The sequence below is a fragment of the Momordica charantia genome (genome assembly GCF_013281855.1).
Source record: "Momordica charantia cultivar OHB3-1 chromosome 7 unlocalized genomic scaffold, Mcharantia_2.0 BLBB01000007.1, whole genome shotgun sequence".
Taxonomy (NCBI): domain Eukaryota; kingdom Viridiplantae; phylum Streptophyta; class Magnoliopsida; order Cucurbitales; family Cucurbitaceae; genus Momordica; species Momordica charantia.
In genome coordinates, this window is record NW_028275165.1 from 7770859 (window position 1) to 7796080 (window position 25222).

At 35.9% G+C, this 25222-nt stretch overlaps 1 protein-coding gene and 1 pseudogene across 1 annotated transcript; one reads left to right on the forward strand and one right to left on the reverse strand.

Annotated features, from left to right (window-relative positions):
• Positions 1-1416: 1416 nt before the first annotated feature.
• On the forward strand, positions 1417-6184 carry LOC111023799 (RGG repeats nuclear RNA binding protein A). Its single transcript, XM_022301278.2, has 7 exons — positions 1417-1856; positions 2588-2882; positions 2967-3032; positions 3339-3471; positions 3738-3896; positions 4021-4077; positions 5759-6184. Exons 1-7 carry the CDS (start codon positions 1652-1654, stop codon positions 5936-5938), a joined length of 1095 nt encoding a protein of 364 aa, XP_022156970.1. The 5' UTR covers positions 1417-1651; the 3' UTR covers positions 5939-6184.
• Positions 6185-17697: 11513 nt separating this feature from the next.
• Positions 17698-24893, reverse strand: LOC111023805 (uncharacterized; annotated as a pseudogene).
• Between the last annotated feature and the right edge of the window lie 329 nt (positions 24894-25222).

Here is a 25222-nt window from a genome sequence, read left to right on the forward strand (position 1 = left end):
TAATTAGGGCAATGTTGGGACTAAAAAATTAAATTAAAATCTCAGATTCTAGATTTGTAAAATTTGAAAGAAAAAATTTGAAATATCATCTCTAGATTTAGCCTCCCTTTAATTTATGATAACAATAACAATTGTTTTTCCTAATATTTTTATAATATAATTTAGGTTAAACAAAATATAATTTGAATTTTAGATAATTATCTTACAACAAATTTAAATATTGGGTACCAACATCAAAATAATTGAAATAATATGTTTAAAATTTGAAATATCATTTCTAGATTTAGCCTCCCTTTAATTTGTTATAACAATTGTTTTCCTAATATTTTTATAATATAATTTAGGTTAAAAAAATATAATTTGAATTTTAAATAATTATCTTACAACAAATTTAAATATTGAGTGCCAACAGTCAAAATAATTGAAATAATATGTTTACTTTAGTCATTAATGATTTTAATTTGAATTTACCGTACATTACAACTAGTTCAAAATTAAAATTTACCGAACACTAATTCACTTCTTATCACAGCTAATTTTTCTAAAAGCTAAGTTGCCTATAGTTATTTTAAAAGTCATAGCAATTCTAAACTAAGCATTACTGAAGAGAAGTGAAACTTTGTGGGATTGGAGAATGTGTTTCGAGCCATAGAAAGAGTAAAAAGAGAGGAAAGAGATAATTAACCAGAGAACAAAATAGAGAGGGATAAGATGATATAAATGAAACTCAAAATAAATGACAAATTAGGTATTAAAAAAGAAAATTTCTTCCACGTACATATTCTTATATATATTATAGATATAGATTAATACAAAATTGAAAACGACTTACCATGGAAATTGAAGTAATAAATTTGTAACCCTCAATAAAAAACAAGTTATATAATATTCCAACAATGACACGAGTTCTCAAACGACATTAACCTAAGCATAACTCTACATACATATTGATTAATACAAAACTATATAAAAAGAATGACAAATTAGGTATTAAAAAGTGTTTATTCCACATCCATATTCTTATATATATTGTATATATAGATTAATACAAAACTATATAAAAAAAAACATCCGGTACTCACAATTTTAACGACTTAAAAATCATCATTATGAAAATTGAAGGAATAAAATTTGTAACCTCAATAAGAAAAACAAGTTATATAATATTCCAACAATGACACGAGTTTCATATATATAAAGTTCGAAAGATGTTAACCTAGCCTAAGTATAATTCTACATACATATCTACCAAAGCGAACATAACTGGTCGTTAATTGATATATATCTCAAATCAAGAGATTATTAGTTGGATCTGTAACGTATGGTGAGAAGGGAAGGTCAGAATCTAAATTTAAAAAAATAATAAAATAATATAAAAAATCGAAGGACGCAAATAAATTGAGCGTTTTAGGTCAGGCGTGTACTTGTGCTCTTACTCCCATCAGTCACTCAGCAATTGCGGCTAGGGTTTTCCTCTTACTCCTGTTTTCCACCAGTTATCAATCTGTTCTTTTACAGATCCCTTGTTCTTGTTCTTTCGTTCATTGGATTCATGGAGTTCTTGTTAAGATAGGGGTGTGTGGTCGCCTTTCTCGGAGTGGAATTTCTTCTTCAGGTTTTTTTGGGTATTGGTTTTTGAGATAGTTTGGAAATGGCGACCGTTAATCCATTCGATTTATTGGGAGATGATGACGCCGAGGACCCTTCGCAGCTAATTGCGGCTAAGCAGGTGGCGGCGGTGGCGGCGGCGCCTAAGAAAGGCCCTGCTCATGCTCAGGCCAAACCGGCGGCTTCGGCAGCCCCACAGAATAAGCCTGCTACTCTTCCATCCAAGCCTCTTCCCCCTGCTCAGGCTGGTGAGCTTCTTCGTTTTTCGTTTAAATCTCTGGGTTTGATTGTGAAGTTTTATCTGTTTATCGCTTTCGTTTGATTGATTTTACATTTCCTGATATTGGTTGGTGTTTCGTTCTGGCTGTTTGTCTATTTACTGTGAACTTCGCAACAGTTAGGGGTGATGACTGTTTAATTCAGTGGTATATTAAAATTACTTTACCTGCAAAAGATTTATGGTATAGTTGTATTATGTATGCACACTTCCGAAGGCCCTGGAGTTCTAGTTTGTTTTAAGTTCAGGTAATACTCAGTAATTTGTGGTGTAGCTACCATGATTGGAACACTAATGAAATGAAAGTATCAATACAGTTTTTCAAAGAAATCTGAACAAACTTGTTTGCTTAATTTCTCTTTAAATGGTTTGTGATTTTTTTTTCCTTTTATAAATTTTATTCTTCTTGTTATGTTATGTTGTTTTTGTCCATGGTGACTTTAAAGAATTTGAATTTATTGATAATTATTTACAAGTTAAACTTTACCCAGTACTGGTTCTTGATTTGGGTTGTTCTGTGTTATGATATGGAACTTGGGAGTCTGCAATTAATTTCTTTGCTTTTTTATGATTTTGTCATCCTGTTAGATTATAATTTATCAACCTCTACTATTTCTATCCATTTGGTTTTTATGACCTTTTCCCAGTTGGTATAAATTATCTATTGAGTAATTGAGATAATCTTTTCCTGACTTTGAGTAGTAAGGGAAGCAAGGAGTGAAAACAGTCGCGGAGGTCGTGGAAGTGGGCGTGGTGGAGGAGGACGTGGATATGGTCGAGGCCGTGACACTGGTGGCTTCAATCGTGACTATGCCAATAATGAGAACTCATTTAGTAGCGCCCCTGAAGATGGAGATGCTGGAAAGACAACTGAAAGGCGTGGATATGTTGCTCCTCGTGGACGTGGTGGTCGTCGTGGTGGCTTCAACAATGGAGACGCTACTGATGGGGAACGACCTCGTAGAGCATTTGAACGCCACAGTGGAACCGGCCGTGGGTATGTGCACTTAAAAATAATTCATTTTACATATTCCTGCTGTACTACTATGTTTTGATTCCTTCAACCTGATTTTACGACTAGAAATGAGTTCAAACGCGAAGGGGCTGGGCGTGGAAATTGGGGAAGGTCAACAGACGAATTTTCTGAGTAAGTACATGAATACCTAGTCACCTTCTACCTTCATGGATGTCTTTTTTTGTTAAGTGCATGCATGTGTGAACCCCCTCAATGCCTCCAATTTGATGGTTAGTTAAGCCTCTCACCATGAGAAAGATGCACTCAAGCATCCAACCTAACCTACACAAAGGGCTTTGGCTCAAAAGCCGGCCACTCTGTGGGGGTTGGGGGGTGGGAGGAAATTTTTATGCATGTGTCAGTTCTCTCATACGCTAAGAAGGTTATTTTTCTCTTATCAACAATTATTTGTATATTGATATTATTGTTCTAAATCAGAGTACCGGAGGAAGCTGTTAATGAAACTGAAAAAAGCACAGGTGACGAGAAGCCTGTTCAAGAGGATGATGCTGCAGGTGTCAACACAGAGAACCCAGCTAAGGAATTGGAGGAAACAGAGCCAGAAGACAAGGTTAGTAGTTTCTTCAGTTTTTCTGGAACAATTTCGTTAAATCTGGAGCCTACCGTCTCACTTGTCCTTGATATTCTTGTGATTTAAAAGAAATTTTCGTTTTTGCTTGATTAGAAAATTTAGTAGGGTTTTATTACTTTGTCTTCAGTATCATACGTTTGATGCATGTTTGAGTTGTAAATTTGACTGCATCATAGCTTGATGGTCTGTGAACTTCTTGTACTTGATTTTGAATCTACTATTTGCTTTTTTTTAACCTGATGCAGGAAATGACTCTGGAGGAGTATCAAAAGTTGCTGGAGGAGAAAAGGAAGTCCCTTATGGCGCTAAAAACTACTGAGGAAAGGAAGGTGGATGCTAAAGAATTTGCATCCATGCAACAACTTTCAAGCAAAAAGGAGAACAACGACATTTTTATTAAATTGGTACACCTACCTAATCCTCTTTCACAGTTTAAATTATCTGTTGATCTGATGACCTTTGCCTCTTGGTATTACATCAAATGTAGACCTGACTTGGCCGATTTGTTTTCATTTGTTCCACTTGTAGGGTTCTGATAAGGATAAGCGAAAAGAAATTACAGACAAGGAGGAGAGAGCTAAGAAGGTATTACCTCATATTCTTAAACGGTTTATTTCCCATTTGATTGTTTACTCAGGATTGATGTCTAGTAACTTTTTAAAAGGTGCATGGCTGTGTCTAAATATATTACACCTAGTATTTTAATATTCATGTAAAAATATTAATTATACTTGAAAATTAATAACAACAAAAGGGAAAATCTCAATTGTGTCAATCAGTGTACATCAATGTGTAACTTCCTTGAGTTAATAATCTAGGCTCATCCTCAAAATGGAGAAACAAACTGGAAAACTTTTTAGATTGAACAAATGAGTGAATGGTTAGAAAAACCAAGATAGACAAAGGATTAGTAAAGGAGATTTTAAAATTATCCAAAAGAGAGGACATTCTTACAAAATGCATAATATAAAAAAAATACGATAACCTTGCCACCGCAGAGAAGATGGAAAAGCAACGACTTGTAGACCCTTACCGGCCTCCTTTTTCTTAAAAAATTCCTAAGATGACAATAAATAAAGATAAGAGAATAAAATTGTAAACGTGAAAAAGAAAAATAATAGGAGACACCTCTTAGCTTTGTCGCCTCCCACCACCACACTTTTTTCTTCTCCAGATGAGACAAACTTAGGGCTGTCTTTTAGTATGCGTGTGCCACCTCTTTCTTTTCTGTAGGCATAAGTAGAAATAAGTAGTGAGATTTTTGCTTAAAATAATGCGCCAGCCTGTGTGTTAAACCTTCAAGGACTTTTAAATTTGTCTTCTCAGTACTACTCATAACATTAAAGACAAACCCACCACCAGCCACCAGCCACCAGCCCACAATTTAAATCCTCTGTATAGTTCTCAATTGTTCAGTGAGGCATACGCCTTAAATGCCTCAAAGGCATACGCCTTCTTTTCAATGTAGGCACGTAAGCCTTGAGACACTTCACCATTGCCTTGCCTTGAGGTATGCCTCAACCAATTTTGAAAACATGGATGTCTAAGCTTGGACAAAGTGCTTCATGAGGATGCTTTTAAATTGGATCTATTTGGAACCTACATTAAGAAATTCAATTGAGTTTTCTTATTGAATCACTTTTGGGATTCATTTTGAACTAGAAGAAATGAAGGGATTGGCATTTTGGTTCTTAATCAAGTATTCCATTGTAACTTAAATTATGTGTTGAGTGAATATAATAATATTTTTAAGTAATAGCCCCTAGGCGTTGGCAAATATTTGGGGTCTCTTGGTCATACTAACTTAGAGGTCTTTAGTTCGAACCTTTTGGTGAGTTTAATACCAAAAACTCTTGATGTCTCCCGAGTCCGGGCCTTGGGTCGCTCTTGGGTATTGGGGAGCAAAACTCTGACTTCCAATTATCAAAAAAAAAAAAATGTAATAATATTTAAAGTAATATAATTGAGGAAATTAAGTATATTAAAATCTATTTTCTACGAGTATACATGAAAAAATATAAAAATTCTACTTTTCCTGTCATGTCACAATCTACTGCAACTTAGAATTGTTCGCTGCACATTGCTGGAAGTGGTAGAAAATAGAAAATGGCTTTTAGAATGCTTTGGCCGTTCGAATTTTAGTGCTAGACTTTATGCAAATGGGCCATATGGGTTTTTTTCAGATTGAAATTCTGAACCTTTGGAAATAGACCTGATAACAAGGTTAAAGTTACCTGATATTTTTGTTATTTGCTTTGCGTTTTAGTCCTTGAGTATCAACGAGTTCTTGAGGCCTGCCGAAGGAGAGAGACAGTACGCTCTAGGTGGTCGGGGTAGGGGTCGTGGCCGTGGTTCAAGGGGAGGTTACAGTGGCAGCTCGATGAGCAATGTTGCAGCCCCATCCATCGAGGACCCGGGTCAGTTCCCGACCTTAGGTGCAAAGTGAATTTCTCAATAAAATTTCCCTTGAAACTGTGTTTCGGGTTTTGGGCGTCTTTGATCTGGGGCAGGAAATTGACTAGAATAATTTAGAGTTCCCCCTGTATCAAAATGATTTTTAAGTTTATTTGTTTAGGTGTAAATTGTCAAAGCCTTGTATTTTTCCTTGTCCATTTTCCATTGTGTGTTCTCTTAACTGTTGTTTCAGACTGTTTGCTAGATCAGACTATTTATTTGACTTTTTTTTTTTTTACCTCATACTGTTTGTTTTCAAATTTGTATTTGTTTTATTGCTCTTTAGTAAAATGGGAGTTGAAATTAGCTGTTGGTGATATACAAGGGAATAAATTCTCTTTCTAATTCGGGGTGGAAGTGGGTCGGTTTCGTCCTTTTTTTTGTTTGGCTAAAATTGAAGTTGAAACAACCTTTCGATTTAAGAAAAGTAATTGATGTTGTAAATTGTAATCACTTTGTACTGATGAAACTCAAGTGTTGAACTAAAATTGATCACTTTTTTTATTGTATAATCAAGGTTTAAAATCATATGTTGAGGTTTTGATTTTGTGAAAATTATAAAAATAAAAATTTATGGAAATTATTTGAATAGTAAATGATGTTTTAATTGGGGTTCAATTAGATAATAATTGGTCACTTTTAATCTTCATTTCTAAATACGAGATATCTAAAAATATAAGTAATATTTATTTAATTGGTTAAGAGATGCATTCTTGTGCGGCAAGAAATCACAAATGAGCTAGAGCAGATGAGCATAGACATCTTTCCCTTCTATGCAAGTAGAGATGTGTCTCTTCATTTGAGTATCATAGAAATCTCAGGCCCGACGATGGATACAACATTATATTCTGTCACAGAAAATTTCTTCTAGAGAAGGGATTAGCATTGTTTTGACAGGGATGAACGGAGGAGGGACGTCTCTTCATTTGAGTATCATAGAGAAATCCCAAGCCCACACTGTATCCTGTCACATAAAATTCATTCTAGAGAAGGGATTAGTATCGTTTTGATAGGGATGAACGAAGGAGGGACGTCTCTTTATTTGAGTATCACAGAGAAATCTCAAACCGGACGATGGATACAGCATTGTATTCTATCATAGAGAAGAGATTAACATTGTACTGGTAGGAAAGAATTGCATCTCTCGAAGAGATGAGATGCATTTGAACAAGGACAAAAATATCTCTCATTTTACTAGGTAGTTCTAAAATATATATTTTTTTTCGAATAACTTTATTTTCCCAGAAAGTCTCAATGATGAAATAAGGCTCAATTTAGCTACTGACATGAAAACATTTATAAAATTTGAGATACCAAAACAAAATTAGAGTAAGTGGAAAAAAAATATTAAATTAAAAATTTAATTCAGTTTTAGTCTAAATTTTTATAGGTCATTTGGTTTAATGTTTATACGAATTCATTTTAATCCTTAACCTTAACGAGTAAACAGATTCATGACATGACATTTTTTAAGATGAATAAGTGTGTAGGTAGGTAAAAAATCTGGGTCGAATCTTAAATCTTTGTTCGAATAATCTTTCTTCCTTCGTATCTATGGTGATTCAAATTATTCGAATGGAGACTACTTTCAACAATTTTATGCAATTATAAAACATCACAATTCATTTACATTAGTTAATTTTAAATAATTAATTGTTTTTAGTTAATTTAATTTTATTGAGTAAAATTATTTTTAAAATAATTTTAAAAACTTAGATTATTTTACGTGGATTTTAATTTAAGTTCATTCATTAAATTTATTATAAATAATATACTTTAAATTTCATGTGGTTGATTTTATTTAACAATCCACCTGAATAATTATCCTAAAACAAAATTATTTAATAAACTTATATAAACTCTTAATTGTAATTAATTAGTATAATAATTGTTGGATGCCTAAATTTGGATTACCTAAATTGCCAAACTCGCATCAATCTAAGAAATAGATGACTTGAAAAACAAGCTAGAATTACACCCGTTATGGTGCTAGCCACACACACTCTGATGCTTAAGTCGGAATTGATGTTTTACGTAAAGTGTAGTAAAGAGTAGAGTTATGTAGCATATCTTTATTATGAGTTTCTTCTTCCTTCTTACAGAGGAGAAATTCTAAGGGTTACTAGGATATCTTTTTCTTATATCTCCCTAATATTTCTTCTTAGATAAGATGTCTTCTTCTTTTTGAACGATTGAGCTTTTCGGACCTTTTTTAAGGCTTTTGGCATTCCTCGTACTTGAACGAGAATCAAACAGATCTGACTAGGAAAATTGTTAGGCTAGTTGGCTGCAGGCTAATCGGCCTCCGCCTAGTGCTGAGCCTGAGCTTTAGAACGCTTGTGGCGTGGCCTTATCACCACTCGAAGCTGGTCGGCTCCGCTCGACTAGTTGGCTTGGCTGGTCAACTGAGCGTCTAGGCGTCGAGCCCAAGTGTTAGGGCGCTCAGGGTGTGGCTTTGTTGACACTCGCAGCTGGTTGGTTTGGCTGGTTGGCTGAGCGCCAAAGTGCCATCCTTAGCACTCTAACGACAATGCTATTTTTTGGGTCAGCTACAGATATCTTCGAGTCTTTGGTTATGGTCCATTGGTTGTCTTTGGCTCTCGAGTATTGATCCATGATTCATTTGTCTTACTTTACTTCGTCCATAAAAGTGGTTCTCACTCTCAAAGTAGAAGATAAAAATATCGGGCTTCTACATTGAGAATATTTGTTGTTTTGATTATCTCGAAAGAGCGTATCACTTGTGGCTTGGGCTTGGGTTGTCTGATCAACTCGGGTGGTTAGCTCGGCTTGGGTGGTTGGCTAAGCTTGATTGGTCGGCTCGGCCTATATATATATATGTTTTTAACTTCATCACTCTATTCGTCGTTTGATCTAATTAAGTCTTATGGGTTTACTTATGACTTGGCTCTTCGCCTACTTTCACTTTTAATACCCTTTAAAGTTCCTTAATTGGCATGATTGCTTTTAATCAAGTCTCTTAGGATTTATTAAGTAGCTGAGTTTATTCGCTCGCTTTTAGTTTTATTATTCTTGGGTCTTAACCGTCTGAGCTCATTCACTTGCCTTTAGTTTTAATACCATAGAGTTTTATCATCCGAGTTGGCTCGTTTGCCTACTTCCAATTTTCATATCATTGGTTTACTAATTGGCTCAGCTTATTTGTTTTCTTTCGATTTTAACACTCATTCGAGTTTCTTGATTAGTCTTGTTGAACTATTGCTAATTACTTGGCCACCAGTTAAAAAGGAGGTTTTTAGAGATGTTATATAAAAAAACACTACTTAAGTATGCAGAAAATGAAGAAAATAATTTATTTAAATAAAAAGAAAGTCAAATGAAAACATCGTGAAAAATGCAAATCTAACATGTATAAAACTTAAGATTGTAAAAAAGAAAAGTGAACTTCCAACTCATAAGTTTAGTTTTGTTGCCTTCAAGGCGATGTAGTAACATTCTCGGGATATTCATTGTTCTTTTCTAATCTCTCCTACCCTATATTTTATGTATAGCATTGTAGGATGAGGTGTAATTCACGACAAGGAACTCGACCATTCTCATTGTGTTTTTTTATCCTTCTCCAAATGTTATAGGGAGTTCTATACTTCCTTCATTGACTACCCGTTCTCCTCCAAACCCAACAACCGGTGTATGTCTACTTTTCAACTTGCTTTCACCCAAACCCATGACACTGTATGCAGTTAAGGAGAGTACGTTTGTCAAGCTTTCTCCTTCTACTAGAACTTGCTGAACCTTGATATTTGCTATTTTAAAGCAATTACCAAAGCATCATTATAGGTATGGTTTAAGTTAGCCATTTCACTTTTTGAAAACTCAATTTTTGGGGTTGGGTTGGCCACACGTGCATTGTAGATTTCATGAATTTATGGAATTGTCTTGGTTTCCCTAGCGTATGCTTTCCTTTTTCTTATGGATTCTCCCCCATAGGCCCTCCAAATATCTTCTTTATTTCCTTGGGAGGGGATTGATGTGATCATGATGAATTCCAAGCTCCAAGACTCAACCTACTCCAACAAAGAAGAAGAACTAGAAGAAATACCCTCAAAGAGAAGAAGACTTCATTGGACCCATCAACAAATTTTGTCCATCTTGAAGGTCAATGAACATCCAACAAGGGTCAAGAGGAAACGAGAAGTAGAGGAAAGGCCAAGTGAATGGCCACATCTCAAAGACATGCCCATCGCAAGGCAAAGGTCATGCCCTAAGCGCAAGGACACGCCAAGCGTGCACGCCCCACACCGCGTATGCTAGCACGCCCAGTAGCCAGGCGCATGCCCTGCCCCATGCTTTCACCTGCAAGGCGCTAACCTCGAAATGCCCCCTGTTGACACCAACGCCCGCGCGCCCCTGCCTTACCCTATCGCGCTAACCTCATAGCACGCCCCCTATTGTCAGCGCCTGCGCACACCCCTGCCTCACTCGCGACCGCGAGTCCCTGCCATGCCAACCTCGCAAGAGACTAACACCTCCCTAGCGCACACGCCTGCCTGGTTATCGTCGGTGCCAGCCCTCATGCCCCGCCTGTGCGCACGCTTGCCCATCGCCAGCGCTAGCCCCTCGCTCGGCTGCCTGCCCTCGCCAGTGCCCACGCCCCATGCGCACGTGTTGAACGATTTTGTGTCCCTTATGTGCAAGTATACACCATCATCGTAGCAAGTAATAAAATGTTCGAATCCACAGGGACTACTCACTAAACACTTCAATAATGGCTCAAGAAAGCTAATATTTAAACGACATATTTGGGACAACAGAAACAAAAAGGGCAATAAAAGAATTAAATGCTACGGTGTTCACTGAATGCAATTAATCTGAACTTAGATCAACTTCCCTTAATATGAAGAGTGAAATATGCAATCAAAAGGTTAACTGCTGACTTTTAAAAAGGTAAGGGGGAAAGTTTAATGTGACCTTTTATGGGCTAAACAAACGATGTTATGACATTAACAATGTTGAGATATTGGCCAAACAGAGATGAAGTCTTCCCAGACATCCCAGATTTTCTGCTATTAGGGTTTTTAGACAAACTCAATAGCATATAGTAACAATTTAAAACCGTGTTAGGTGAGCCCTATTCCTAAGTATCCACTATTTAACTTAAGCATATTCTAGCATGAATTGAAGTTTATCACTCCTTATTACAATTTTCCAAGAGTTAATAAGGAGATATTGCAATAATGGTGATCAAGCATGCTGAAAACAAACTTTGAAAACAACCTCAACTCAATATTCATTCATCATTAACACTAACAACACAGTTTATAGCCCAAGAAAAGAGTTCACAACATTTCACCTTTAGAAATGGGTTTAGCTACGCATAGCTATAAAAGAAAACAAGAAAAAGACAAGAAGAACTGAAATACAAAATAGAGTTAAGGATGAAGAGATGGAGCTGAAGGTTTAAGCTCCAAGTGGGTCATTTGATTGGAGGTTTTGTAAGGTAAAAATGGGTAAAAGTAAACGAAACTCATATTTGGTATACAGTTTTGTACACTTTATGTGGAGACAACTTATTCTTAGTCCATAGTTATTCCTCTCGACAAGGTTTTTATGTCCTTCAATTTTCATGAGTTTTAAACAAGTAGAAAAGACTATAATTTCTTATATATATAGTTTTTCTTATACTAATTTAATAACTTTCGAAACTACAATTATTTAAACATTTCTAACTAAAATATATATATCTTTAACTTTCCAATAAAAACCTATACCAGTTTTTTAGATAAATTTTGTACTAATTAATTATACAATCAATATGTACATATTTAATTTTACTTAAATAACATATACTATTATTCAATTTATCATTATGCTAATTTATTCAGTATAACTATAATTTAAAATTATATGATTTATAGTTAGTATATTTTGATATAAATTAATCCATTAAAATCTCAATAGATTGATTAAATTAATTAACTACAATAACTTAAATCATTACAATCAATTTACTAATTAAACTTAATTGATGTAAATTAATTTTTACTCATTAATGAAAATTAAATGAAAAGGTAAAAATCAACTAGATTGAACTAAATCGAATCAAATTAAATTATATAGAAAAATTCAATAGTTAAACATAGTTAATATAAAATAATATTTTAAGAATGTTAATATAAAATAATTAATAACTTAAAATAATTTGCCAAAGCGAGCCTGACTCAACGATAATTGGCATATACCTCAGTTCGAGTTCCCTCCCCAACACATGAATCCCCTGTTCCAAATGACCCCTAAAAAGTTTCATATGCTGTTTTAAGTCTAAACGTTAAATTATGATTCTATATAACCTACGTGTTGACTAATTGATAGCGTAGCCTGTCTTTAAGATAAAATACTCGCTAATTTAGCACACCTTATAGAATGATTAGGGCTAAGTCAAACATAGTTTCATTTGGTTAAAACACTATAATCTCATTTTAGAGGGTTGTAAATTCAAATTTCCACTCTCATGAATTAAAAAATTAATGGACAATTGGATAATATAGAGTGATACAGACTATAAAAAGTATTTGATACATTGTTTTGAAAAGAAGTATGTCGCACGTGACACTTTATTTTGTCTAACTATCTACTTTTTTTTGTTATTTTTTTAGCATGCATCATATAAACTTTAATGACTATGTAAAATGATCAAAAAGGGGAATATTGATTATCGAACCAGTTCGTCTGTCTGTTTAAAATGATGGACAATTTATTAGAAAAAAAGCGTAATATTATGGTTCATATAAATCAGATTCAATTACTATTTTTGTTTTTATATTTTCGGTTTTGGTTCATTTTTATTTTACAATGGGAGGGGAGTTGCTGGAAGATCCACGAGATATATGAGATTAGTAGGAAAACTAAATTGTCTTATAGTGACTAGGCCAGATATAGCTTATCCACCAACTGTAACAACCCGTATTTTCCAATACGGTCATTCTGACAAAATGCGGAAGCGTAAACAACTAAACACTAAATTAACGGAAAGACTTTTTTATTTAATACGATACTATGACAAAAAATAAGGACAAGTCCAACTTTGAAACAAAACAAAAAAACCTACACTATAATAAAGCCAAAGAATAACTACCAGAACTAACTAAGTTATCATAAGCTAATAACAATAGAAAATACTAAAGATTTCAACTCCTCATGCCAGAACGCTATTCCTCAATCACTATCTGAGCAGTCACTTGAACCTTCATCTGAAAACATTTAGAAAACAGAAAAAAAAAATGAGTACAAAAATACTCAATAAGCAATTTCCATATCGAATTTCGAAATTCATTTTCCTTTCAAAACATTCGTAAACAAAAATACGAACAAATCAAAACTTTTAAAGTCCTTTAAAATGTTTAATACAACTTTCAAAACTTTCAAAATAAACTAGATTTTCAGAAACAAAAGTCTTCAAATAAGATAAAATTTCCAGTCAATCAAAACAAACTTTCGTTCTTTCAAAACAAACTTTCGTTCTTTCAAAACAAACTTCCATTCATTCAAAACAAACTTTATTCGATCAAACTTCAAATCTTTCAAAACAAACTTTCTTTCACTCAAAACTTTCAAAGTTCATTCTAAAACACTTGGTACAACTTTCAAACTTTTGAATAACTAAATCATTCAAACATTCAAAACAATCTTACATTCATTCATACTTTCAAAATCATAGTGGAATGTTGCATTATTTTGGTAGCCTACAGAACATATGTGGTTACCCGTTGGTAACACCAAATCAATCAGAAGCTTCTATCAGAGTTGTCGAATTAATATCGACCAGAACAGAGTTACTTAAGTGTGAGGCCATGTGAGTAAATAACACACACATGAATCTTCATTCCCAAGGAATGTCAAACCACAAAAGTGTCTTCCCACAAATAAGCCAGAACAGAAATCCATCAATTCCAAATTAGGCTACAATCCCAAATAAGCAAAACATTCCTCAAAACAAAATCATGACATATCCGAATAGCCCTATCAAATCAATCAAAATATCTTTCAAATAAAATGAAAAACAAATACTTACTTTCAATATTAAATTAATTCAAAATATTGAAATAATTTAAAACAAATTTTATCAATCCTCCAAAACGTGATTTCAAATATTTCATAAATAAACAAAATATCAATTTCAAACCTTTAAATAAATCTAAACAAAACTTTATCAAATCACTTGACAATACTTCAAATACTTTGCAAATAAACATAATTTCAATTGTCAAATTAGTTTTCAAATCCATAATAAGACTTGAATTTCATATGCAAGATATCAATTTCAAATCTTCCTATCAAATCGAAAATAAATTATAGTTTGTTGTTATGATTTTTACATGAAAAATTATATATTTTTACCAAGTTTTAAAGATTATAAGTCACTATATGAGTTTTCCTACCATTGACCATTGGGCCACGTTGGAATATATTTATGCTATTTGAAAGGTTCTAGGCGTGATTTATTATATAAAAATCATGTTTGTCGCAACGTCATCGCGACGTGGAGCGGTCGACGTCATCCCCTGATAGGTCTCTTTCGAGATTCGGGTTTAGAGTCTCCACCAACCATCTACAAGGTGTGATTGGTCACCTATTTTAAAAAAAACTTGGTCTACGAAAACAAAATTTTGGTTCGGGAGTCGGTTGAGCGTAGGGAATGTGTTAGCACCCTACGACACCAGTTCGAAAACGGTATCATATTTTGTCGAAAATTATCCTATTATGTTTGGTCCAAAAAGAAAAAAAATACTTTTGTGTTTGATTTTAAATGTCCCAAATTTATTGGTTCATATTTTGGGATAAAATATGAACCAACAAGCATGAGTGGCGCAAAGACCATTAGGAGAACAAATTATCAACTCGAGAATATTAGAAAGTCTAAATTTCCGTCATTGGAGCTTCCGAAATAAGTATTTAAAAAAATTGATTAGAAAAATGAAATAAAATTTAATTTGAGGCCCACAAGGATTTGAACTTCCACCATGAGTATTATTACCCAAGTGCCTTTCCAATGTGCCAACACCTTAGAATGCAATTTAAAATTCTTTTTTATAATTCAAACTTTTTATTTTTGAATTTTGTTTAAAAAAAATTAAACGAAAATCCTTTATTTAGAAAGAAGGAAAAAAAATTAAATGATTATCTGGTAAAAACAATGAAAAAAATAAGAAGAAATAAAGTAAAAAAAATAAAAAAATCAATTTGTGGTACACATGAAGATTTGAACTTGTATCATCAATGTTAACACCCAATGCTTTTGCCACACTTCTTTCTTGATTTTACCCATAAGCTAAGGCATGGGTCTTTTTAAATAATAAACTTATCTTCGAAATTTGTATTTAAAATATATATATATATATATATATATATATATATATTAACGAAAAAAAAATTATTTTAGGGATTTTGAAATTCGTTTAAGACTATTTTATTTATATATAAAAAAATAGAAAAAAAATCATATAACCAAACTTATTTAAAATAAGCTCATATTCAATTTCTTCGAAACCTTATTTAATAATTATTTCATTTTAAAAAGCAAATAGTACTTTGTATTTTTTTAGAAGCAAAATTTGTTTCCTCTTAAACTTTCATAAAAACTTTATTTTAAAAGAAAATTTTTTTCCAACTTAGTTAAAATAAACTCTTATTCGATTTTGTTTCAAAACCTTTTATAAAAATTTTGGTTTGGTTTACTGGTAAAAGAAAAAACAAACAAACATTTTCCAAAATCATTTTTGTTTATTAACAAAATAAATAAAAAATAATAAAAATAATAAATAAAATAATAAAATAATAAAAAAAACACCTCCTTTATTCACTTAAGCTACCTCAATCACTGGAATAGAGGTCGCAGAAGTGCTGGTTGTCGCTACACCAGGATGGGTCGCTGGAGTTTGTGTTCTTCCTGCCAGGTCCAGCTATGTCGTCGCTGGAAGTCCCGTTGTGTCAGTCGCTGCAAGTTGGAGACAATGGCTAGAAAGAAACCCAACGCCACCAAGAGATTGGAACAAAGGGAGGTTTGGGGATTTGGTACAAGAAGAATGAAAGTGATGGAATTGAGTGATTTTATGATGTGGGTATGCTTAGGATTCACCCAACTTTTCTTCTCTACTTTTTATGAAACCAAAGAGACCCTCCTTATATAGGGGAAGAGGTGAGCCAAAATAGGAAGTAAAATTGATTTTGAGAAAAAACAGGGAGAAAGAACGAAACTTACTCCCTTTTACTTGACCATTTAAACAATAACTAAATAATAATAATAATAATAATAAACAAATTCCTTTTTTAAAAAAAAAAAACATAACCTACTCTAATATTTAATTCAATTAAAAAATTACATTAAAACTTTATGATAAATTAAACTTAGGATAATTTAAACCAAAAAAATTAAAATACCATTTAATACAGTAATGATAAAAAATAAAAATAAATAGATAAATAACAAAAATTAAGCCGGACCAAATACGGTGTTTACAGCTTGCCCCCTTTGTGTATCCTTGTAGAACTAAAAGGGTAGACAAAGGCAAAAGACAAAGTATTGGGAAGACGATATTTTAAAAAGGCTAGAATGACGAACCTTGCTTGACAGACTTGACCACGATCTTTGATCGGGTTTGATTTAACCAACAGAAAACTAAAAGGCAACGGACCTGGCTTGACACAGGCTTCGACCTGATCTATCGGGTTCGATTTAACCAACAGAAAAATAAAAAGTGACGAAACTGGCTTGACACAGGTTTCGACCACGATCTATCGGGTTCGATTTAACCAATAGAAAACTAAAAAGTGACGGACCTGGCTTGACACAGGCTTCGACCACGATCTATCGGGTTCGATTTAACCAACAGAAAACTAAAAGGCAACGGACCTGGCTTGACACAGGCTTCGACCACGATCTATCGGGTTCGATTTAACCAACAGAAAACTAAAAAGTGACGGACCTGGCTTGACACAGGCTTCGACCACGATTTATCGGGTTCGATTTAACCAATAGAAAACTAAAAAGTGATGGACCTGGCTTGACACAGGCTTCGACCACGATCTATCGGGTTCGATTTAACCAAAAAAAAACTAAAAGGCAACAGACCTGGCTTGACACAGGCTTCGACCATGATCTTTGATCGGATCGATTTAACCAACAAAAACTAAACAAGCTTGCTTGAGCAAAAATGAGTCGTCATGAAATTCTCTGCCATAGGGCTTTTTTGAGACTTCTCCAAGACAAATGCATGAAATGACGCATGAAACGATGCATGAAATGTGCGTTTGACGCATGATGATAACATGAAAATTTGTCTTGGATGCAAAAATAGAGTGAAATCACTTGCTTTTATAAAAACTTGGGATTGTTCAGATAGCCCGATCACCGCATTTCGCTTTCCTTCAAAAATCCTTTTAACTGGATCGAGAGTAACCAGAACAAATGGGACGACGACTCCCCTGATAACTTTGTAATGTCATATTTGCCCCAATGTTCCAGAGAACAAATGTTCCTATTTTTTGGTTTCCTGTGCCCTTATGCTTCGAGTAACACAAAGCCTTGGAGACGTGAATATAAAAGCTACCGTCCTTCGTAAATAGAAAGAGATGAATGGACACCAGACTTTATAAATAAGATTTCTAGTTATGACAAAGGACACAAATCTCAAAAATGTGGTTCAAATTTGTAGGCTATAATAGAAAATGAATACACAAAATGCCTTTCAAGTGAAATACTGAGATCAATGTGAAATTTTCGAGATACACGAGAAATTATGCATAATACTTTCGAACATGATCTGAATTGACTGGATTTAAAAACTCGCTGCCATCCATGTTAGCTAGAACTAGTGCTCCTCCAGAGAAAGCTTTTTTCACCACAAATGGTCCTTCATAATTCGGGGTCCACTTGCCTCGATGATCTTTCTGTAATGGGAGAATTCTTTTTAGAACTAAATTTCATTCTCTAAACCTTCTTAGGCGCACCTTCTTGTCATAGGCTTTCATCATTCTTCTTTGGTAAAGTTGTCCCCTGCATAATGCCGTCAACCTCTTTTCCTCTACAAAATTTAGTTGCTCATAACGCCTTTGGACCCACTCAGCCTCTTGTAACTTAGCTTCCATGATAACTCTCAATGATGGAATTTCTACTTCAATAGGGAGAACAGCTTCCATACCATAAACTAAAGAAAATGGCGTTGCCCCAGTTGAAGTACGGACTGAGGTGCGGTAACCATGTAAGGCAAACGGAAGCATTTCATGCCAGTCTCTGTAAGTTATAGTCATCTTTTCAACTATTCTTTTTATGTTTTTGTTGGCGGCTTCCACTGCACCATTCATCTTAGGTCGATAAGGGGTTGAGTTGAGATGTTTGATCTTAAACTGCTCACAGAGCTCACTCATCAATTTATTGTTCAAATTCCTTGCATTATTGGAAATTATGGTTTTAGGAAGACCATAACAACAAATAATTTCCTTCTTGATGAATTTGAGTACAACTCCTTTTGTCACATCTCGGTAAGAAGCTGATTCTACCCATTTAGTAAAATAATCTATGGCTACCAAAATGAATCGGTGCCCATTTGATGCTTTAGGTTCGATAGGTCCTATCACATCCATGCCCCATATAGAGAAAGGCCAAGGAGCTGTCAAAGTATGCAAATGAGAAGCAGGAACATGAGTCTTGTCCGAGTAAATTTGACATTTGTGACATTTTCTTGCATATTTAATACAATTGTCTCTATAGTCAGCCAGTAATAGCCAGCTCTTAAAATTTGTCTAGCCATCATGTGTCCATTTGCATGAGTGCCACAAACTCCTTCATGAATTTCCTCCATAATCCTATTGGAATCTCTTCCTTCGACGCATCTTAGGAGAACCATGTCATGGTTTCTCTTGTACAGTATCTCTCCGTTTAAGAAAAACTTCATTGCCAACTTGCGAAGGGTGCGCTTGTCATTTTCTGAAGCATATGGTGGATATTCTTTACTCTTGATATACTACTTGATGTCATAAAACCAGGGGTTACTGTCGGGTTCTTCCTCAATGCTCAAACAAGAAGTTGGGGCATCTCTCCTCCCAACTTTAATCGGACGGACATCTGTATTGAGTTCTAAATTGAACATCACTGCTAATGTGGCCAATGCATCTGCTACTTGATTATTTTCTCTTGGCAAATAATCAAATGAAATTTCATCAAATTCTTGTGACAATTCTGTTATGAGTTGTTTGTAAGGCAACAACTTAGCGTCTCTTGTTTCCCATTCTCCTCATAGCTGATGAATTACTAGCATAGAATCCCCAAAAACTTTAAGTTTCTTAACCTTCATATCAATAGCAGCTTGGACGCCCATCGAGCATGCTTCATACTCGGCCATATTATGCGTGCAGTCAAAACATAATCTGGCGGTAAGAGGGTATAGTTCCCCTTTGGGTGATATCAAAATAGCCCCTATCCCATGACCTAACTCGTTAGAGGCACCATCAAACATCATGGTCCAAGTTTGTGGGTCTAAACTTTCCTCACTTACGGTTATGGTGGAGATATACTCATCTGGAAAGTCGAACTTTACCAGTAAGTAGTCATTTATAGGTTGTTGAGCTAGGTAGTCGGCCAAAGCACTCCCCTTAATGGCCTTTTGAGTCACATGGACAATATCATATTCGGACAAAAGAACCTGCTACCTTGCAATTCGACCCGGGAGAGACGGCTTTTCGAAAATGTACTTTATGGGGTCCATCTTTGAAATGAGCCATGTGGTATAATACAACATGTATTGTCTTAGACGTCGGGCAGCCCAAACTAGAGCACAACAAGTTTTTTCTACTTGATAGTATCTAGTCTCGCAATCGGTGAACTTCTTACTTAAATAATATATAGCCTGTCCTTTCCTGTCTGAATCATCATGCTGCCCCAGTACACATCCCATTGAGTTTTCAGTCACTGTGAGATACAAAATAAGGGGTCGTCCTGGAGTTGGTGGCACAATAATTGGAAGGTCTTGCAAATACTACTTAATCTTATTGAATGCTGCTTGATAATCTTCACTCCATACCCCATCGTTGTTCTTGCGGAGCAATTTAAAGATGGGTTCGCAAGTTGCTGTTAAATGAGATATGAACCTTGCGATGTAGTTGAGTCGTCCTAGAAATCCTCTGACTTCTTTCTGCGTCTATGGAGGTGGCATCTCTAAGATTGCTTTGACTTTATCCGGGTCAACTTTAATGCCTTCTTGGCTTACTACAAAACCCAGGAGTTTTCCAGTGGTTGCCCCAAATATGCATTTGTTGGGATTGAGTTTCAATTTGAACTTCCTCAATCGATCAAACAGCTTCCTTAAAATAGTTGTGTGCTTCTCGCCCTGTTTTGACTTTACAATCATATCATCCACGTAAACTTCAATTTCTTTGTGCATCAAGTCATGAAAGAGAGTAACCATGCACGCTGGTAGGTTGCCCCAGCATTTTTTAGCCCAAATGGCATAACTTTGTAGCAGAAAGTTCCCTATAGCGTAATGAATGTGGTTTTTTCACGATTCTCAGGTGCCATCTTGATTTGATTGTATCCTGAGAACCCATCCATAAAGGAGAAGGTTGAGAATCCAGCAGTATTATCAACCAAAACATCGATATGAGGAAGCGGGAAGTTGTCTTTTGGACTTGCACGATTCAAGTCTCTATAATCCACACACATTCTTACTTGTCCATTTTTCTTTGGTACAGGGACAATGTTCACCACCCACTCAGGTAATTAGATACCGTAAGGAACCCTGCATCGATTTGCTTCCGTACTTCATCCTTTATCTTGATCAACATATCTGGCCTCATTTTCCGTAACTTCTGTCTCACCGGCTTGAACTCTGGGTTGATCGGCAATTTGTGCACTACGATGTCTGTATCTAAACCAGGCATATCCTGATAGGACCAAGCAAAAACATCAGCATACTCATGAAGTAACTCTATCAACTTTTTGCGACTCTCTGAAGACATATGAGTGCCTATTTTAACCTCTTTGGCTTTGGCTTGTGATCCCAAGTTAATTGTCTCAGTTAATTCTTCATCGGGTCCCAACATCTTTTCTTCTTCTTCTAGCATTCTCAATAACTCAGTAGAGGGCTCGTCATCTATTTCCTCATCAGATTCAATATTGTATATAGGTGTATCGAGCTCGTATTTCGAATCATTATCGCATTCAATCTCAGTATTACTGTTTAAGACATAATAGAAGAGAAAAGAAAAGAAACATAAATAAATGAATAAATTGGCCCAGAGAATAGTAGAGGAAAGAAACAAAGTGAATGAACTCAGACTTTATTGATATGGAAGAATTATTAACAAATAATAGTTCTGGATGGAATGTACAGGAAATAGAAAATTAATTTAATTAATTAAGAAAATGAAAGGAAGGAAAAAAAATGGACAATTACTTTGATTTATTATTTACAAAAGACGGTAGCTCTAACACGCTCCAATTGTTCAACTCAAAACCGTCCGGGCACGGGTAGACAAAAGGTCCGACTTGCTCTCTTTCTTCTGTCACTGCTGCCACTACAGAGCTCTCATCGTACTCCTGATGGATTATGCCGGCACTTCTGAAAGAGTGGCTGAGAGGTGGAACAGTCCTCCTAGGGTAATAACACTCCTCATTCTCAAATCTTGAAAATCGTTTTGCTTTTTCCAGACTCCGCACTCTAATGATGTCGCCTCTACTTGGTTTATACCCCAACCCGAACTTCTTTGTATTCTTAGCCATCCTCAGCAGTTTGTCTAAGCTCTCCTTGTCTCCTTTAAAGGCGATCTCTAAAAGTCGTGGCTTAGGTCTTCCAAACTTCCCATGTAAAGTTGTAGCATTTGCAATCTCGAATGATTGGAATGAAGACTCAAAAGCTTCTTCTGCTACTTCAACGTATGGCATCGAAGCAAGCCTTGAGACTAGAATGTCTTCTTGTCCCGATATGATCACTAACTTTTGGTCCACCGCAAACTTAATTTTCTGATGTAAAGTGGATGGAACTGCTCCTGCCGAATGTATCCACGGTCGCCCCAGAAGGAAACTATAAGCTGATGAGATGTTCATAACCTGAAATGTTATGTCAAAGGTGCAAGGACCTATCTGGATCGGGATCTCAATATCTCCAACGACAACGCTGCGAGCTCCATCGAAAGCTCTTACTATCATAATATTAGGTCTCATATAGGACATATCAACCGGTAACTTCTCTAGTGTGGATCTTGGCATTATGTTTAAAGAAGATCCATTGTCCACCAGGACTTTTGCTATTAGGAAGTTTTTACACTTAACTGAGATGTGGAGAGCTTTGGTATGTCCTGTACCCTCTGGCGGTATCTCCTGATCTGTAAAAGTGATGGAGCTAGATGCCGTTATATTCCCCACAACGTTGCTCAAATTATCCACTGTGATGTCTTGTGAAACGAAAGTCTGCTCAAGGCCTTCAACAGTGTATTCTGATGTGCTTCAGACGATAACAGTAAAGATAATATAGAGATCTTTGCTGGTGTCCGACCTAATTGTTCAATAACTTTGTATTCACTTTGCTTCACTAGCTTTAGAAACTCTTGGGTCTCTTCCTCGACACAGGTTGTTTAGGACTTACATCCTTTACAACAATTGCCTCCACCAGTTCATCATGGACATCCTCATGGAGTTTTGCCTTCCCTTTCTTATCCTCTTCCACTTTCTCCTTCTTCTTCTTACTTGCTTTCTCTTTATTCTTTCCGCTAATAGTTTCATTCACGCGCTTTAGTAGGTTATCCAGTGTATAACATCTCTCAGTTCGTGTCAAACCTCCCACTTTGGTGATATTGTCAACTGGGAGTGAAGGAGATGATACCTCTTGCCCTACAGTTACCTTGCATTCATATCTCCAAGGCACTGCTTTGGAACTTTTACACTCGAAAGGAGCTGGGACTGTGATAGTGATTGGTTTCCGACTGCAGCTGAGTGCATCTGGCTTTTCACAGTAAAAGATGGTGAGAGGTTTTGGCTTAAGAGAATCACTTGAGCCCTCAGCAACCAGGATATCTTCCACGACATTTGTCCCTTTCTTCAGGTGAGATTTTGTAACAGTAAGGACTTTTGAGTCTAACAACTCTTGAACTCTCTTTTGAAAACGGTTGCATTGCTCTAGAGAGTGTCCTTTCGCCCCAGCGTGGAACGGGCACGTCAGAATTTCATCATACCCTTTATACTTGAGGTTTGGGCATAGGTACTCCACTGATACATATCCACTGCCCAAGAGAATTTCAAATAGTTCCTCCATAGGGGTTGTAATATCGGCAACCTCACTCTTCGACTCGATCCCTTGGCATTCAATTGCATTTATTTGGATATTCTGATGATTCAGCAGCGGATTCTTACTTACATCAAGCCCATTTTCTTTTTTAAAGTTCAACCAACCTACCTTGATCAAAGTTTGAACTCTGTATTTCAATGCAGTGCAGTTCTCTATTGAATGCCCTATGGCTCCTGCATGATAGTCACAACGAGCATTTGCATCATACCATCTTGGGTATGGAAGCTGGATTGGATCTACAGATACAGGTGCCAGCTGATTATTTTTAAATAACTGAGGCAGAAGCTCAGTATAAGTCATGCGGATTGGGTCAAACTGGGTCTGTTTACGTGCCCCTCTATTAGTCTGTTGCCCTTGAGTATAGAATGTATTATGTTGCTGACCCCTAGGTTGGAAATTTTGATTGGCTGGGGGTCAAAAATTTTGAGAGGCATAAAGGGAGTAATGTGAAGTTGCATTATTCACAAATGGTTGATTATACCCGTATGGCGTTGGGTAATAATACGGAGTGTATCGCGGTGTCTGACCGTACGGTTGTTGTTTCCAAGAGTGTTGTTCTGCTCCCACCATTTGCACCTCACCTTTCTTCTTCTTGGAATGACTTGCCTTCTTTGCTGCTAATGGCTCCTCGGCAGTACTGGTTATTCGCCCGTGTTTAACCCCGTATTCGATCCTTTCTCCTATGGTCATAACATCAGAGAAATTTGTGGAAGCGCTTCCTATCATCCGATCATAGAAAGGATGTTTTAGGGTATTGATGAACATGGCAGATAGCTCCTTATCTGTTAAAGGAGGTTGGACTTGAGCTGCCGTGTCCCTCCACCTTTGAGCATACTCTTTAAAGCTTTCTGTACTCTTCTTCTCCATCCTCTGTAAATCTAAGCGATCTGGAGCCATGTCTATGTTATGCTTATATTATTTTAGGAAGGAGTCGGCCAGATTCTTCCACGAGCCAACATGAGAGCTATCTAACTGCATGTACCAACGAGAGGTCGGACCAGATAAACTATCTTGAAAGCAGTGTATCAACAATTTGTCATTTTGGATGTATGCTGCCATCTTCCTACAATACATTATAAGATGATTCTTAGGACAAGAAGAACCATCGTACTTCTCAAACTCTAGCACCTTGAATTTTGAAGGTCTGACTAATCCAGACACCAAACACAATTGTGAGGCATCAATGTTACCAAAAGCGTCCGTCCCCTCTATTGCTCTTAATCTTTCCTCCAGAACTTCGAAATTCTCGTTACTGGGGGCATTTTGTCCGACTGGGTCTGTCTTGGCTGGGAGACCACCTAGGTTAAAGACTGTAGGGGGTGACATCATTTGCTCGGGCTCTAGAAAAATGATGTTCGTTGGGATTTGCTGAGCTCCTTTAACAAAGGGATGCGGATACTGACCAACCGGGACGTCATACAGAGGGTTATACGTTGTATATTGTGGCATGAAACCCTCTGCCACTGGCCTAAGAGGTGGACCGTACCCAGGTGGATAAGGTGGGGTTTCTTGCGACTCATGGACAGGGTTGCTAGATGTAGCAGGATCTGCAGCCGCTTTGCCTTTTTCCAACACGAGGAAGATGGCATCTAACTTTTCTCGCAACTCCTCAATATCTTTCCTTGTTTTCTCCTGCTCGGCTTTTTGATCTTCCATCATTAATCTTGCCCTATGTCTGGTACGGTAAGTGCGATGCGATGCCAGTGAGCGAGCTATCTTGAATAATCCCTTTTGTTTTTTAGAAAAATAGAAGACAAAAAGAAAGAGAAAGAAAACCATAAATAAATAGTTCGTGACTTTATTATAAATTGGATAAATAAATAAATGAAGATTATAAGAAAACAACAATTATGCCAAATTTGAACCCCAATGCTTAAATCATGGAATTGAAAGTACATTAAAGCAGAGTGTCAATAAAACTGTCCCCAATGCTCTAGATCTCGCCGAAGATTGCCCAAGAATTTGAGTGTGCTTTTGCCATTCGG